Here is a 14,294-nt window from a genome sequence, read left to right on the forward strand (position 1 = left end):
CAATGATGCAGCAAGTCGTCTAGCTACTGAGTCTGAGGACATGGTTCTCTAGCTGACTGGACGCCTTGACGTGTTTTAGAAATAGCCTCACTCTTACGTGGTTCATGATATGCTTTATCAGTCTGCAATGGTATCATTTGTCAACTACATGTGGGCAATCGTAGCCTACCAAACTCATAGGACATCGATTGAAGCCCAGGTGTCTCCACCAGGTCATTGGCCGTGACGGAGATGATTGGGAAGAAACACAATAGAATTTGCTGATGCGTTCGTGCCCCTTACTCCTCCCTAGACGATATGGCTAAATTAGTGGAAGGCTGCAAAATATCTAACGCCAGGATACTCTATGCAAACGCAAGTATGATAGGTTACTAGTAAAAACATCGAAAGTCTGATTGGGAGATGTGATACGACCAATGCAATAGGGGGTATTTTGGTTTGACTGTTTGATTTGATCACGGGAAATAAATGCGGTGCTGTATTGAGTCAGTCGCCTGCAGAGCTTGGAAAAATGCGCTTTGGGAAATTTACCTTCTGTTTCACAGGCTCACGACACATAGGACAGCTTGCCCTTTCCTTGAGACATCCTTTTGATGAAGGCATGAGCTCGTCTGCGCACCAACGGCAGAGTATCGCATGTCCGCAGGGAAGTAGTACAGTGTCGACAACCTGGCCCATGCAAATCTTACACTCCATGTTGATGGTCATCTCTTCTGTTTCCTTGGGCTCAGGACGAGCTTCCTTGGGCGCCTCTACTAGCTTTTTGGTTTTACTCGGTGCCGGTGTTCCGGCTAGACTGTTTCTGTATATAGCCCGGTACTGGCTGGGCACGTCTCGCAGCAACTCGTCAAGGTACGGATCATCATGTAGGTTTCGGCTGGACCTTTGGTGCTGCATGGATGCGTATTCCAAGCGTGCTGTAGGTCTCGTAGATGTTTCGAGGGTGGTGCTGATGGCGGGCTGGTTGCTCTGGCTCTGGGTTGTCTGTTGTTGTATGGATGGAGTGCCGGTGTAGGTCGTGGTAGAAGTCATACTCGCAGGTCGTGTTCGCACGCGTGAAGACTGGATAGATCGAGCTCTGTGGTGAGCTGGAATTACCGGCGTTGGTGTTAAAGTGGTTGTTCGTTGGTTTCGCCTATGATGGGAGCTCCCTGCAGACGAGCCAGAATGAGGAAATGCATGCACATTACGACTTGATCGATAAGATGCTCCTGAGTTCGACACGGGGTCTAAAGCACTAAAGGCAACAGCGAAAGGATTCGGGGTAGGTCGATGCTGCGGTTCATCTTGTACCTCTGATAACCTGGTGGGCGCCGTAAACATCTGGGCCGTCTGCGCAGGGGATGATGTATGGGTATTCGCGTTGGAAAAATAAGAAAACCGAGGCATCGGACCGGCCATTGAGATATTTGTCGGAGGTTGTGAGGCAGGAGGCCACTGGCGCGGCAGATTCGTGAAAACATTAGACATAGTTTGCGCCGAAGAAAAGGTATCGAACGAGTTACTCGTATTCGTATTCATGTCAATTGTACCCATGTTTGCAAAACTCGCACTGGTTACGGGAGGTGCCGTAGTGATTCCAGAAGATCTATTGTTCAGAGTCGAAACTTCGTCGTTCGGGAGAAAAGGCCCGCTGTATGGCGGCATAGGCAAGCCTGCAGATTGATCGGTCTCAGCATGACTTCCTTAAGAACCGCAAAGTATCCTTACCTTGTACATTGGAACTAGAGACAACTTCGTACAGGGAGGCTGCGTCAAATGGCTGCGGAAGCCCATAGTCACTGGGTAAAGACATGCCCGGAACTCCGGTAGAATGAAGGCCAGCTTCCTGCATGTATGAAGGAGTAAATCCAGAGTCCATAATGACGAGCTTCCAATGTCCGTTGGCTAACTGGTAGGATCTGAGCCCACCGTGGGTAGACGAAGTAATCCTTACACGAAGGACGTGACGGAGGGCAGATTTCACTTAAGGACCTATGAAGATCTCGAGAACGCTGCTACCACCTAGTGGGAGTAGCCAAGGCTGAGGCGAAAGGGAGAAAGTAGTGGTATGACTATTGGGAGCGGGGTCAGCAAGACCTGTTATTCTGCTGGACTAAATTCGAGATCAGCGATCCTGCTTGAGAAGAAGTAGTCCGCAACAAAAAAACAAACGAAGTAATTGGTATATGGGTAAGTAACATTTGTGAATAAACAACGGATCTTTCCGGAGTTCGAACAGATTCCAACATACCAAAAGAGCCCAATATCTGGGTCAGTTGCCTTCGTGATAAGACCGGAAAGAAGGAATTTCGTCAAAGATATCGATGCGTAGGTAAAGGAAGATTGAGCTCAGCTGAAGACAATAGATGGCATGCTTCCGAGCGTGGATATTGTTTGAACATCTCTCAAGCCCTAATACTGGCGAGGCATCTGACGGGTGAGGAGAAATATCTGTATATGCCGTTCTCCTTGCCCCTGTAGAAGGATCGTTCCGACCACAGGGTTGATATGCCAGGTCACAGAAAGAGCAGAACTGTATAGCTACAGGAATAGTTCAAAAAGTGATTTCTGTTGGTTTTTGAACAATTCCAGAAAGAAATGGCTACTAGAGTACAAGAACTCTTGCGGCCATGGCAGTTCGGAGACAGGCAGTCTTATGAGATAAAGCCCGGAGCGAGAGGTAATATATAGCAGTTCACAGCCATATGCTGAAGACTGAAAGGCGGCTCTGTGGTCTGTGGAACAACCAGGCTGGAAAAAGCCTTGACAAGCACATTCACTCCACTTTTACTCACTGCTCTCCTTTTTTGTCTCAGTACTGTGGACCGATCACATTCAGACGCACGAGTCGGACAGTGAAGGGCAAGAGCCTGAGTAACAGTGGCAGAGCCGTCGACAGCCGCACCCTAGGAATAGGAGTAGATTTGGACGATGTTTGATCGCAGATCATCAGTGTCAGGGCGATATCCCCAGTCGTGGCTGCAGGACAGTGAGCTATGAAGGAGAAAAAGGTCAAAAAAGTTCCAGAGGTCAACCGTCTGAAGAGGTGAAGAGTCGACTGTTTCTAGGCTGGGGCCACCACCAATGAGGCTGGTACGTACTCAAGGTCAGCGTACATCTAGGCCATGCAACCACAGATCCTCATTTGCTGGAAGACTACGAAGTGCAGGGGCAAAGGGGCAAAGCGAAAAAGAAAAAGGAATAGACTCTAGCCGAGAGAGCAAGGGAAAAAAATGAGCACAGGAGGGAATCCTACTCCAGTCAGCCAGACGGAAGTCAGCACCGCAAGTGGTGGTGGTGGTCCGACCCCGCAAGATGATCTGGCAGTCAGAGAATCTGCCACTGCCGGTCTGCCAGCAGTAAAACGCCATTCGGAGCATGATGCATTTTTCCTTCGGCTGAGAGCTGGCAAGGAACATTCCTTACATATGGGCGAGAACATGGCTGTGCTCAAAATGGCAAAGATCATTGATTAAAAGATGATGATAGGGCCTGGCCGCTCCGACAGCTCTGGTGGGTTCCCGCAACCGCCGACCCAGACGTCATCTTCCACTGGGACAATCTATCATTCCTCTATGGAGCAGTAGCTGGACAAACTAGCCTATACTCCCGGTGGTCTGATGCGAGACTGACACGTTCATTACTTCCCAACCACGCTCTGCTGCGTCTTTTTTCTTTTTTTCCTTTCTCCTTTTGTTTTTGAAGAGTCCCGAGCCTCGGCTCATGCTTCGGGGACTTAGGCCGTGGCAGCGCTTTGCCTTTACTTCCTCCAGCTTGCGACCGCAACTGGAAGTTGCGGCGATGTCGACCTCTGCCAGCAATTTTAACAATGGACTGGGATCCTTATCTGTCAGCTGCCCGCCGGGGCTATCGAAAGAGGATCTGTCACGATTTCCAGCATTTCGTGTTTGGTATGCTACATTACAACGCTCTTTGAGTCGTCAGAAAGACCCATCGCACGAGTTCCATAAAGACCCTTATTTCCTGCGCAAAATTGAAGTCCAGGCGGTAGATTTCTTCCAAGGAGGGAGACTGGGCTTTGTGAAACTGAGAGCAGAAATATCGAATGCTGGCGGCGAGAGTCTTCCTGGGAGCGTCTTTTTGCGCGGCGGAAGCGTTGGCGTGCTAGTAAGATCGCGCACACCTACAACGCCTTTTGAGTCCGTAGCATTTTCAGCTGACCGTGCCACTAATAGCTTCTCCTTCAACCGCACGATGTTCCTTCCACTGAAGAGGACGATAAATGGGCAGTCCTTACGGTACAACCACGCATACCCGCTGGCTCACTTGCGTTCTCGGAAATCCCAGCAGGAATGCTTGATGATAGCGGTGCGTTTGCGGGGAAAGCGGCGGAGGAAATACAGGAAGAAACTGGCTTGACAGTCCCACAAAGCGAGCTGGTGGATATGACTTCTCTTGCATTACAGTCACTGGACGAGTCGGAAGATGGCGAGACCCTTCAAAAGGCAGTATATCCATCCCCCGGTGGCAGCGACGAGTTCATACCCTTGTTCTTATGCGAGAAGCGAATGCCACGCAAAGATATCGAAGCCCTACAAGGAAGATTGACTGGCCTACGGCAGCACGGCGAGAAGATAACGCTAAAAATTGTGCCATTGAAGGACTTGTGGAAAGAGGGTATACGAGACGGAAAGACTCTTGCTGCTTGGGCTTTGTACACGGGTCTAAAGAGAGACAACAAACTCTAACTGAAAGCGATGCATTCGATCTATCACGAACGACCAATTTTAGCATCATTAAGTAGTGGCGAAATGGACAATCTATCGGTCTATGGTGGTCGCATCAGAGCTTCAGTTTCTTCGCCAGTTCGATGCCTTCCGCTATTGTCCCGATCCGGGCATCAATAGCATATCCCTCAGCTTCCAGTCTTTTCAGCTCGTCAAATAGGGAAGCCAGCGGGAGAGTGAAGCACTCTATGAATTCGTTGTCCTCAAGCTGTGGCTTGGGATTTTGGTTTTCAGGAAGAGACATGTCCACGCGGACATGGACCATGTTCAAGTTTGTGTTACAGAACCCTGGGTCTAATCAGGCCAGCATCAGCACGGCGACCGTCGGCGAATGTGGCTAAGATATATTACTTACCGTTATACATGACCGTACTTGTCGCGTCGGCTACGCCTACATACCCTGTCTCCTCCTTGAGCTCACGCACAGCGCACTCCTCGACAGTTTCATTGGGATCGATGAGGCCAGCCGGCACTTCAATGACGACTTTGTCGATTGGCGGCCTGTATTGCTTCTGGAGGAGAAGCTCTGGGCCGCTGGGTTTGTCCAGAATGGTTACAATTCCGACACCATCTACCTCACAGTTTGCAGGTCGAGTCTGTTTCATCGAAATAAAAGATCAGTAGACATTCGGAGCGAACTATTTGAGACATCCTGTTTGATTGTCTAGCAAGGGCTTGGCTCTTAGTATCAGCAATAGCAATCCGGAATAGACCGCTTGCATAGACGTCAGACGACGGACGGGAATAACCGTTTCATCCAATCTTACCTGTCTTTCCGCCGACTCCCAGGTCCTCTCGACGCCATTGGGGTCGCAATAAGTGGTCTTAACTAGTCTCGTCCACTTTGCTTCATTCGGGTCCTAGAACGGGTCTTTGTTAACGGAATATTTTGTCAAAGTCGTGCTCAATAAACCGTACCAGGGGCCCTTTTGACAGGAACTTTGACTTGGCGTACATTGCATCTGACATCCTGAGCTCCGAATACCGATCGAGGTCAACAAACAAGCGTAAATGTGGTCTGACGGTGAGGCGAAGGGAGCGAGTCTAGAAAACAGATTGCCAGGTCTACGCTGCAATGATGTCCGTTGCACGTCGCACTGACCTGGGCCCGAGAGGTCTATTGGAGATTCAAGACGACGGTGCTGGGCAAGAGACTTGGACGGGGAAAACGAGGGGCACGCAGAGAACCCCAGAAAGCAGGCCTCATTCCCACCGCCTCTTCTATTTTTGACCGCCCATTTTATCACTTTCAAAAAGAACGAGTTCTTAAATTGGCTGGACGAAGACGCTAACCTAGTTCCAGCGACATCTCAATCGACACTGTATCTTGTCCCTGGCCGAGACTGCAGAATACGTACCCGTGAGCGTATTCGCCGTCAAGACTTTGGTGTTCAATACTCTGACATAATCCTGCAAAGGGATTTAGATTCTAGCCTGCCTGGACTCCGGTACAAGAGGACATTCTCCACACCAAGAGAGCGGGGTCAATTCGTCGCAATTAACTAGGTACCGTGGGCCATGACGTGCTATACGGATTCTGAACGATCAACTATCTCATACATGGAATATGCTGGTCACATCACTAGAGAATAAGGCTACCGCCGATAGTGGGGATGCAATGATGTCGAGCGCCGCTCGTCATCTCTGATCGCTACTAGATACGTAAAAGGTAAACATGACAGTATTTTTTTTTTAAATGGTTTTCGCCTCCATATGGCAACTTAAGGTTGACTGATGTGTCAAAGCAGCCTCTTTAGGTTAGAAGTGGTTCTAGAAAAATTGCGTTAATGGCGTTGGCTCGAATTCTTAGCGGGCCCATCAGGTGCAGGTGCATCTTGATGTGCTGCTAAGAGGACTCTAATACAGCTCAATCTTAACGCACGGACATTTGAGATCTGAATCGCTACCAGCAGGCAAAGGCGTTTTGCGGGTCAGAAGACCGTTATCATCCTGGCGCATTTGCCGCGGTGTTGGAACCTTTGTGCGCGGTCTTCCGCTGACAGATCATATTTGACACTTTTGAGGCTACTCAATTGAATGTAAGGGGTTCGCCGGACATAAACACTTCTCCGAGGCCAGGGGACGGATTATGATTCCCCTATGAATCAATAAGGCCGGACGGCATAGTGACTTACCGCTTGACTAACTGCCATCGTCCCTTGTGGTACCGCAGCGGACATTCTGAGGTCACATCCGGCGCCTGCTGTACGGTGTAAGCATGTACTCCGTACTGTACGTCTCAAAAATGCAAAACAGCTTGCCTATCAAGTGAAACTGGCAATCCGGTAAGCGGATCTAACTGCTCCTTGAAAGTCCGCACTTATATTGCGGACGCTGCCGCGTCCGCGGGAGAAACGATGTGCGTATCCCCGGTATCATCCGTACTTCGGCCAGCTTGAAGGTCCGCTTCTAGACCTACGGAGTAGACGCGCAGTGTTTCGCAGATAATCCCGCTTCCAATGTCATGAATCACCAAGAGCCCCCGTATGTATCAGGTCTACTGCAAAGACATAACTATAGAATCCCGCCAGCCCTAGTCCATACAATTTTGTTAAGACTCAAGGCTTGAGACCCATTGGCACCGGTGTTATTGTCGATGGTCTGGGCGAGGGAACTGTTGGGGACGGGTTCATGCATAACACCATCAGAGAATTCCCGCTCTCAACTAGTACTTCGGCGCCTCGGAGCAAATTGTTAGCAGTGAGATCTCCAGGTAAATTCCTTGACTAGAACATCGGCACATATTTGAACCAATGGTCTATCATGACTTGTGTTATTGTTCTGGGTATGAGAAATATGTGTGTGGACCCCGTTGTATAGTTGCTTTCAAATAAGCGTATTTAGTGTGCAATGGAAGTGTGGCTGTTGCGGTCCCGACTCCCGCTTCATAGAATCAGAGTGTGGTACAGGGAGCCTTTAATAGTTTGAGCTACGCAGTTACTGTGAAGTAGAATAACGGAAGACAGATGTAAGTAATTCTCTTTTTATTGTCTGTCGCAGGCTATGGGTATCTTTTGTGTCCATCAGATCCTGTCTATGCTACAATGAAGGGATCACTAATTCGTCTACCCACCCGAAAAAATTCTGGAAGGATGTAAAAGGCCGAGCGCAGATATGCTCCTTGCTAGCACTTGGCCGCATAAAGGAGAGCTAGATCGTCTCCGGCGGTTGGTAAAAGCAAGTGCGGGAGCATGATTTGGAGAGAAATCTTCAGAAAAATGAAGGAAATAACCGAAATTGGAGAAACGGAAATGCGCCCGCTGTCGTGACATCGTGTAGAACCGAAACTTGATGAGCAAATCAGAGAGAAGCGACGGAATCATCCTCGCCCTCGATCTTCTTGAGGCATTCAGGGAATTCGCTCCAGTCTCTCATGACAACCTGAGCGCCGAGGTCAGTAAGACGCTTGGTCATTTCTTCCTGCTTCTCCTGAGTGGTGTAGCTGCCGACGTAGCCAATGACTGCAATCTTGGCGCGAATCGCACTGAGAGCACCAGAAATACTGTCCTCAACGGTAACGGTCTCCTCTGGCGTCTTTCCGCACTTCTCGAGAGCATGAAGGTAGATGGCAGGGTCAGGCTTCGAAGTGGGCTTGGGAAGAGAAGTGGCAGCACTGAAGACCTTGTCGTGGTCGAAGAACTTGTCCTGTCCAACCTTCTGGATAGAAGCCCGGACACGGCGCAGAGCGGAGGAGGAAACGACCGCGAGATCGTACTTCTTCTCATTGAAGAGCTTCTCGACCTGCTCAGTGGCACCAACACAAGGCTTGGCCTTCTCAAGCAGCTTAGCGATAACCTTGTCTTCTTCCTTTGTAACATATGACTCGAGCTCATCATTGGTGAGTTCAAACTTGAACTTGGCCTGAAGAGACTGCATCATGCCACGGAAGTTCTGGCCGACAAAGTCTTTGATGAGCTCTTCACCGGTATAACGGACGGTGAGGCCCTGCTTTTCGAGGATCTCATTGGCAAGATCGGCGCAGGCCTCGAAGGCTAGCTCCTCTGAGAGGACGAGGGTGTTGTCGCAGTCGAAGAAAATCTCCGTGATCTAAGTTACAAACGTGTTAGTGGCAGTCAAAACAATTGAATCCTTCAAGTATATTTTACCTTAGGCATGATGGATGATGTGCAAAGAATGTTAATGAACTTTTGAGGGAATGGATGTGTTTATCTATTTGCGGGGGAGGAGAGATGGTGGAAGTAGTGGTGGTGGTGGTGGTGGTGGTGGTGGCGGCGGCGGCGCACGGTTGCTGGAAACGGAAGAGAAGGAAGGAGTGTTGGTTGGCTGAGTAGATAATGGAAAGAGCCACGAGACTGAGGATATTGCAGGTCCTTAAGTAGACTTGGAGCGCGTCAGAATCAAAAGCATATCAGGTTCCTCAAAGAGGGGAAGCAAATGATCGTGGGCAATTGTTCCTGCTTGGGCGGGACGGCGGGGCCTGCGGTCATACTGTGACGTTGAGAACTTGATGACCGCAACGCAGCACACCGAGAGACGGCGGGCCTCGGGACTCCACAGCCGCAAAGAATCGCACCGCTAGGCCTATCAAAGACTGCCTTCGCTAGCACGCCGATTCTGGTATAAGTTCATGCAATACAGATTGGGATTAGCGCGGTTTGAATGGGAGCCTGAGACTGGTCCCGCAGCCGATATGGAAAGGCGCAGAAAACCGCTTGGCCATGGGGAGAACCAAATCGAATCACTTTCATCATTCACCAGACTCCTCTTTTATTTATTTTTTTCTTCTTTTCTTTTTCTTTTTTTTTGTACTTTTGGCTATTGTGGATAGTCCGTCTGTTCAGTCTACCGGGCCGTGTTTTTGTCATCGGGGGTTTTCGGTATAGTCGGTTTGGCATCCGAACCAACTGGTCTTGAATAGCATCAATGTCCGCCAAAAACGATAAAATTGCTGACTGAAACCGCCGCGTCGTTATGAGACAAGCAGTTATCCCTGACAAACTATTGCTATGCGGAGTACAGTGTTCCAGCGACGCCTGGTTGGACTCAGTATATACCTCAGACCCTAGAAGCATTCCCGTAGTGTTGAGCCCAGGCTGAGCCACGAATCAGCGCTTGATCTTATGCACTATCTTCCGGTGTAAGGGAGCTCTTAGTCTTGGTTCTACGTAGCCATCGTAATCATCGAGAGTCGATGGACAATGCAACTGTTCCTTCGACGCCAACTCCTACGTTCTTCAGGCCTGGCCAGACTCCTCGTTGGCGGCTGAGAGTCAGTGTACGCCATCAGGTTCTTCTGATACATTCCTTGCAGCAGTGGCCTCCTTTTGTTTTTGTAGTACACCATTGAGCGAAGTAGGGGGCATACTTCACGATGCGGAGTAAATATTGGTCGATGCCTCAATCTTTGGGCCCAGTCCTGTGGTCCACTTTACAGGCTGACATTGTGTGCATTCTATTGGTTCAATTCACCAGCGCCAGGCCTTGGGCAGCCTGGCAGGACTTGGACGCTTTGACTCGGACAGAATAATCCTAGTTCAGCCATTCTATACAACCGGGCTTGGACAGACTCTAACTCATACACTCCTTACCTGTTATCCTCTGGCTCTGCCTCCTATCCCTTGATTCCTCCTCTGCAGCAAATAGCCGACTCGACATGGGTAGTGTCGCCAATTCAGACTTCCCCGTGTCCGTATCGGCGCTTCACTTCCCTTCCACTGAGCAGCTATCTGTATCCCAGACGCTAGCCTCCTTGCGACGATCTGCACTTTCCGTCAACAACCGACTCCGCTCTATTGAGGCTGACGCTGCATTCGTCCGTGAGGTCGCTGACCATTACGGCCTACCCTTGATCGCCAACGAAAGATGCGGGAGCTGGTATATCCCGCCCGATGTCAAGTCTGGGAGCGCCTACTTCAAGAGCACCGACGGACATACTGGCCAGTGGGATTTCAGCTTTCGTAGACTAAACCTGCAGATTCTACCAATTGCCCGCCAGCACGGGGGGTCAGTGAGCCATCCATGTCTCTTTAACGAGTCTGCGGTCTTATTCGACTCTCAAGCTAACCATCGCGGTTTTATCCTTGCAGGTGCATCATAGTGGACTCCACTCGCCGTGGCAAATGTAAGTAATCTACCTCGTTATTGGCATATTGCTGCCGTTAGCCACTCTTTCGCTCTATCTTAACGGACCACCAGTGATGCCTGATGCCTTGTCAAAGACTATACCTATCTGGTGTGCCGTCTTTAACAGAGCGTTGTTCCCTTCGGAGACTGCATATCATTCCGTCGAATTGCCGCCGAACTACTTAGGTGCCTCTGAGGAGTCGCAGATTGAGCAAAGGATCGACAGTTTTGTCCATTCACTCAAGGTATGTACGAAAAGAGCACCAGCCTTCGAGGTGGGCTGATCGAGTTGTAGAGTCTTAAACTTGATCTGGATGGTCTCAGGCAGCAGCTGGGGAAGCCGATACGTATTGCTTGGGCAAACCGGACATACTTCCACCCAACAGACCTGAGCAAAGGAGAAGCCTACAATCTTTTCGTTCTTTGCTCGGCTTCGAAACGGGTCCATGGGGCTGAAATATCCGAAGGTGGCTATATCCAAGGTGCAGGGGATGACAGCGAAGCTTGGGCCCACGGTCTTACACCAGCTGTATTTTGGGCTCACAAATCCGCCCTCTTGACACGGGCAGAGGAAGACCTACCCGAGGTGATTGCGGATTTGATGCAGGAGAGCCGTAAGCAGAGTTCGGGGCAGCAAGCGACACTTATCGCGCCGTCTCAGAACCTATATGTCAGCCAAACAGATCCTAGCTTGGCTGCCAATGGTCTCTATGACCTGGTTATTGATTGCAATAGAAACGCAGAGACTACGGAAGAGAACCCCAAGCGTCTGAATCTAGGCTGTATATCCTCAAAACAGGGCGGCCGGGACCTACGGAATCATCTAGACAAGGTTCGGGATTTCGTTAATTTGCACTTGGGCTCGAATTCGTCACAGTCTCTGCTTGTCATGTGCGAGTCTGGGAAGGACCTTTCTGCTGGCACCTTGCTCACTATAATCTGCCTGTTCTATAATGATGCGGGTAAGTCGAATCGCCACCAGTACTATTCCAACCTTACTCTGACTGTTGTAGGTGAGTTTGTCGGACCTCGAACGCAAACGATAAGTAAACAGTTCATCCGACAACGTCTTGCTTGGATCGTGTCATCAAAACATGACGTGAACCCATCACGCAGCACGCTGCAGTCTGTCAATGCGTTTCTTATGCAACGGCCGGACTATTAAACTCTTTGATTGCATTATTATAGTCTTGGACAAACGATCTACTCATTCTCAACAGCCTCCACAATGGCTCCAGCACTTCCTTGGTCCAGTCCGTCCAGCACAGAAATATCCTCATCGGTGATGTTGAAGTCGAATACGTCGGCATTGGACACAATGCGCTCTGGACTATCAGTCTTCGGTAACGGAACCCATCCCTTCTGCAATGCGTAGCGTATCAGGACTTGTTGTGTCGACTTCTTGTACTTCTTGGCAATCTCGACAAGGGTAGGATCGTTGGCCTTATAATTCCGAACAATTGGCGAATAGGCCTCGACAATTATTCCATGCTTCTTGCAGTACTTCTCGATTACTCGTTGCTGGGACCAGGGGTGGAGCTGTGTAGTTCAGCTTAGCATGCCTCTCTGGCGCCGAAGATTCACCTGGAAACCTACCTCAATTTGGTTCACATGTGGCGGCCAAACCTTCGCATATTCTTTCATCTCTTCAATATGCTTCACACCGAAATTGCTGACCCCGATACTCTTGGTTCTGCCTTCCTCTAGCAGCTTCTCCAGCGCTTGCCACAGCTCCTTCCGACCTGAAGATCCAGAGCTTGAACTGTGTATGAGGAACAGGTCCACGTATCCATCCTGACCGCCAATCTTATTCACACTCTCAATAATTTTTTCATAGGTTGCTTCAGGCGAGCCTGCCGGGGCGAGAATCTTGGTGGTGACGAAGATCTCGCTGCGGGGAAGACCGGAGTCACGAATCGCGTCTCCAACCTCCTTCTCGTTCGCGTAGAACTGCGCAGTGTCGATATGACGGTATCCTGTTTCAAGGGCCTTGAGGACTGACTGCTTGGTTTGTGTTGCTGGCGAGCGATAGACTCCGAATCCAAGCCTCGGAATTTTGACCGAGGAGTTTGGAAGAGGCAGGAGGTCGGTGATCTTGAAGTTGTTCGACATGGCTCGTTATCTTGTTGAATGGTGTGAGATTCTAGGGACAAAAAAAAATACGTGGTCTCTCGTGGGCTGCGACGAGGTGATATAGACGTTGACGGGGAGAAATTCGGTTGGTGCCCCGCTGCTGCCCATGATATCATACGCCCGTTCCATTGCTTGCGATGGCGCAATCTTTGCTTGACTCACTTTTAATTAGGTACAATGCAGTTCATTAGTACTAATACAACTGTTATTATTATTAATGGACGTCCGCGCCTCTCTTCGTCTTCAATTCTCCTCTCTGGCGTTTTTTGATTAATTTTTCTTCAACTTTGCTCGTTCTCGGAGCGCAAGTTTCAAAGACGCTGTGAGTTGCTTCGAGCACAGGCATCTCAACAACTTCAATAATATGAAGGAAGGGTATCACGGACCGTCACCGCGCTGGCTCCGACGATTTCCCAGCGCATAATGAGGAGCAAACGGCGAAGCCATCAGACATTCAAGAGCTTTCTGATCAATGAAAGCTCGACACGAGACCGCACGGCCAAATAATCAGCTGGCCGTGCTGTTGTATCAGCCCTCGATAAAGCCAAATGACCGTCCACTCCCAAGATGGTCGCATAGACCCCACCATACTTTGCTTTTGTTAACGAGGAGACGTGGACAGGGACTCCATAGAGTCCATCTGAGTTTAGCCTGGGCCGATATCCAAGGAGTACGTGGATAATTCGTCTTGAGCTGGAATGGGTACGAACAGTACGGCATGGTCGAGGATTCCCACACAACCGGCCCAGGTGAGGTCTAAGGATGGTCATTGTCCTAAGGCATTATAAACAGTGAGGTTGAGTTGGGCTTTGAAGGGTAAAAATGATGGTATGATCCTAGGACCAAGCGTAGCCTCGGCGTAAGTATAGACGACACCAAATATAGCACAATACCTATTTATGCAGTGGGCGCTCTAGAGCACTCAGAATGCAAGCAACCGTTGTCGGCTCGCTTAACAATATATCTTACCTACTCAATAACTATCTATACATACGGAGAAAAATTGCGCCTTACACCAAATTGAACTAAAAACGGCCGCATCTCCTCACTGGGACCCAAGGATCGGAGGTAGAACCGCAACCCAGAGAATGCTGGGCAGTGGTTGCTGTGGGGGCGGAGGGGACTGTTGACAATTGACATGCTCGCCGGACGAACCCCTTGAACTCCGATTAATGACTCGATCGACTATTCTTTTATCTCCCAGCCAGTGTTCCGTTCACGGCGTTGCCTTTGTCCAGAATACGACTGAGCACATCGTTCTCTATCTCAGTCTCATCTCTATGAAGATCTTGCCCATTTTATCCCGGCGATCCCTCTATCAATAGAAATCCAGCAGCTCTGCTCAAT

General features: G+C 49.7%; 6 protein-coding genes across 6 annotated transcripts; 2 read left to right on the forward strand and 4 right to left on the reverse strand.

Moving 5' to 3' along the window:
• Positions 1-455: 455 nt before the first annotated feature.
• Positions 456-1,861, reverse strand: BDW70DRAFT_147793 (C3HC4 finger protein; the record flags this gene model as incomplete). Its single annotated transcript, XM_073738771.1, has 3 exons — positions 456-494; positions 532-1,655; positions 1,711-1,861. 3 exons carry the CDS (start codon positions 1,859-1,861, stop codon positions 456-458), a joined length of 1,314 nt encoding a protein of 437 aa, XP_073599430.1.
• Positions 1,862-3,553: 1,692 nt separating this feature from the next.
• On the forward strand, positions 3,554-4,892 carry BDW70DRAFT_102241 (putative NUDIX family hydrolase). Its single transcript, XM_073734313.1, has 2 exons — positions 3,554-4,110; positions 4,179-4,892. Exons 1-2 carry the CDS (start codon positions 3,706-3,708, stop codon positions 4,689-4,691), a joined length of 918 nt encoding a protein of 305 aa, XP_073599431.1. The 5' UTR covers positions 3,554-3,705; the 3' UTR covers positions 4,692-4,892.
• BDW70DRAFT_156781 (MutT/nudix family protein) lies at positions 4,786-5,699 on the reverse strand (the record flags this gene model as incomplete). Its single annotated transcript, XM_073740241.1, has 4 exons — positions 4,786-5,024; positions 5,086-5,326; positions 5,498-5,590; positions 5,649-5,699. The coding sequence occupies 4 exons, from the start codon at positions 5,697-5,699 to the stop codon at positions 4,786-4,788; spliced, it is 624 nt and encodes a 207-aa protein (XP_073599432.1).
• A 1,998-nt stretch (positions 5,700-7,697) lies between these two features.
• BDW70DRAFT_129438 (HAD family hydrolase) lies at positions 7,698-9,158 on the reverse strand. The gene is made up of 2 exons (XM_073735618.1): positions 8,837-9,158; positions 7,698-8,777 (listed from the first exon to the last, which is right to left on the reverse strand). Exons 1-2 carry the CDS (start codon positions 8,843-8,845, stop codon positions 8,031-8,033), a joined length of 756 nt encoding a protein of 251 aa, XP_073599433.1. The 5' UTR covers positions 8,846-9,158; the 3' UTR covers positions 7,698-8,030.
• Positions 9,159-10,344: 1,186 nt separating this feature from the next.
• BDW70DRAFT_147796 (initiator tRNA phosphoribosyl transferase family protein) lies at positions 10,345-11,979 on the forward strand (the record flags this gene model as incomplete). Its single annotated transcript, XM_073738772.1, has 4 exons — positions 10,345-10,694; positions 10,778-10,812; positions 10,887-11,059; positions 11,110-11,979. The coding sequence occupies 4 exons, from the start codon at positions 10,345-10,347 to the stop codon at positions 11,977-11,979; spliced, it is 1,428 nt and encodes a 475-aa protein (XP_073599434.1).
• A 19-nt stretch (positions 11,980-11,998) lies between these two features.
• On the reverse strand, positions 11,999-13,159 carry BDW70DRAFT_102357 (aldo/keto reductase family protein). Its single transcript, XM_073734314.1, has 2 exons — positions 12,411-13,159; positions 11,999-12,353 (listed from the first exon to the last, which is right to left on the reverse strand). The coding sequence occupies exons 1-2, from the start codon at positions 12,924-12,926 to the stop codon at positions 12,018-12,020; spliced, it is 852 nt and encodes a 283-aa protein (XP_073599435.1). The 5' UTR covers positions 12,927-13,159; the 3' UTR covers positions 11,999-12,017.
• Positions 13,160-14,294: the final 1,135 nt, after the last annotated feature.

Source organism: Aspergillus foveolatus (assembly GCF_047715535.1).
Source record: "Aspergillus foveolatus strain CBS 279.81 unplaced genomic scaffold BDW70scaffold_6, whole genome shotgun sequence".
In the NCBI taxonomy this organism is placed as follows: domain Eukaryota; kingdom Fungi; phylum Ascomycota; class Eurotiomycetes; order Eurotiales; family Aspergillaceae; genus Aspergillus; species Aspergillus foveolatus.

Excerpts from the sequence above, each read along its gene's own strand:
- BDW70DRAFT_102241 (XM_073734313.1), top strand. The coding sequence starts at position 3,706 with ATGCTTCGGGGACTTAGGCCGTGGCAGCGCTTTGCCTTTACTTCCTCC. Across the intron at positions 4,111-4,178 it reads GCGGAAGCGTTGGCGTGCTA|CTTCTCCTTCAACCGCACGA; the intron begins GTAAGATCGCGC and ends TGCCACTAATAG.
- BDW70DRAFT_102357 (XM_073734314.1), bottom strand. The coding sequence starts at position 12,926 with ATGTCGAACAACTTCAAGATCACCGACCTCCTGCCTCTTCCAAACTCC. Across the intron at positions 12,354-12,410 it reads CACATGTGAACCAAATTGAG|CTCCACCCCTGGTCCCAGCA; the intron begins GTAGGTTTCCAG and ends TGAACTACACAG.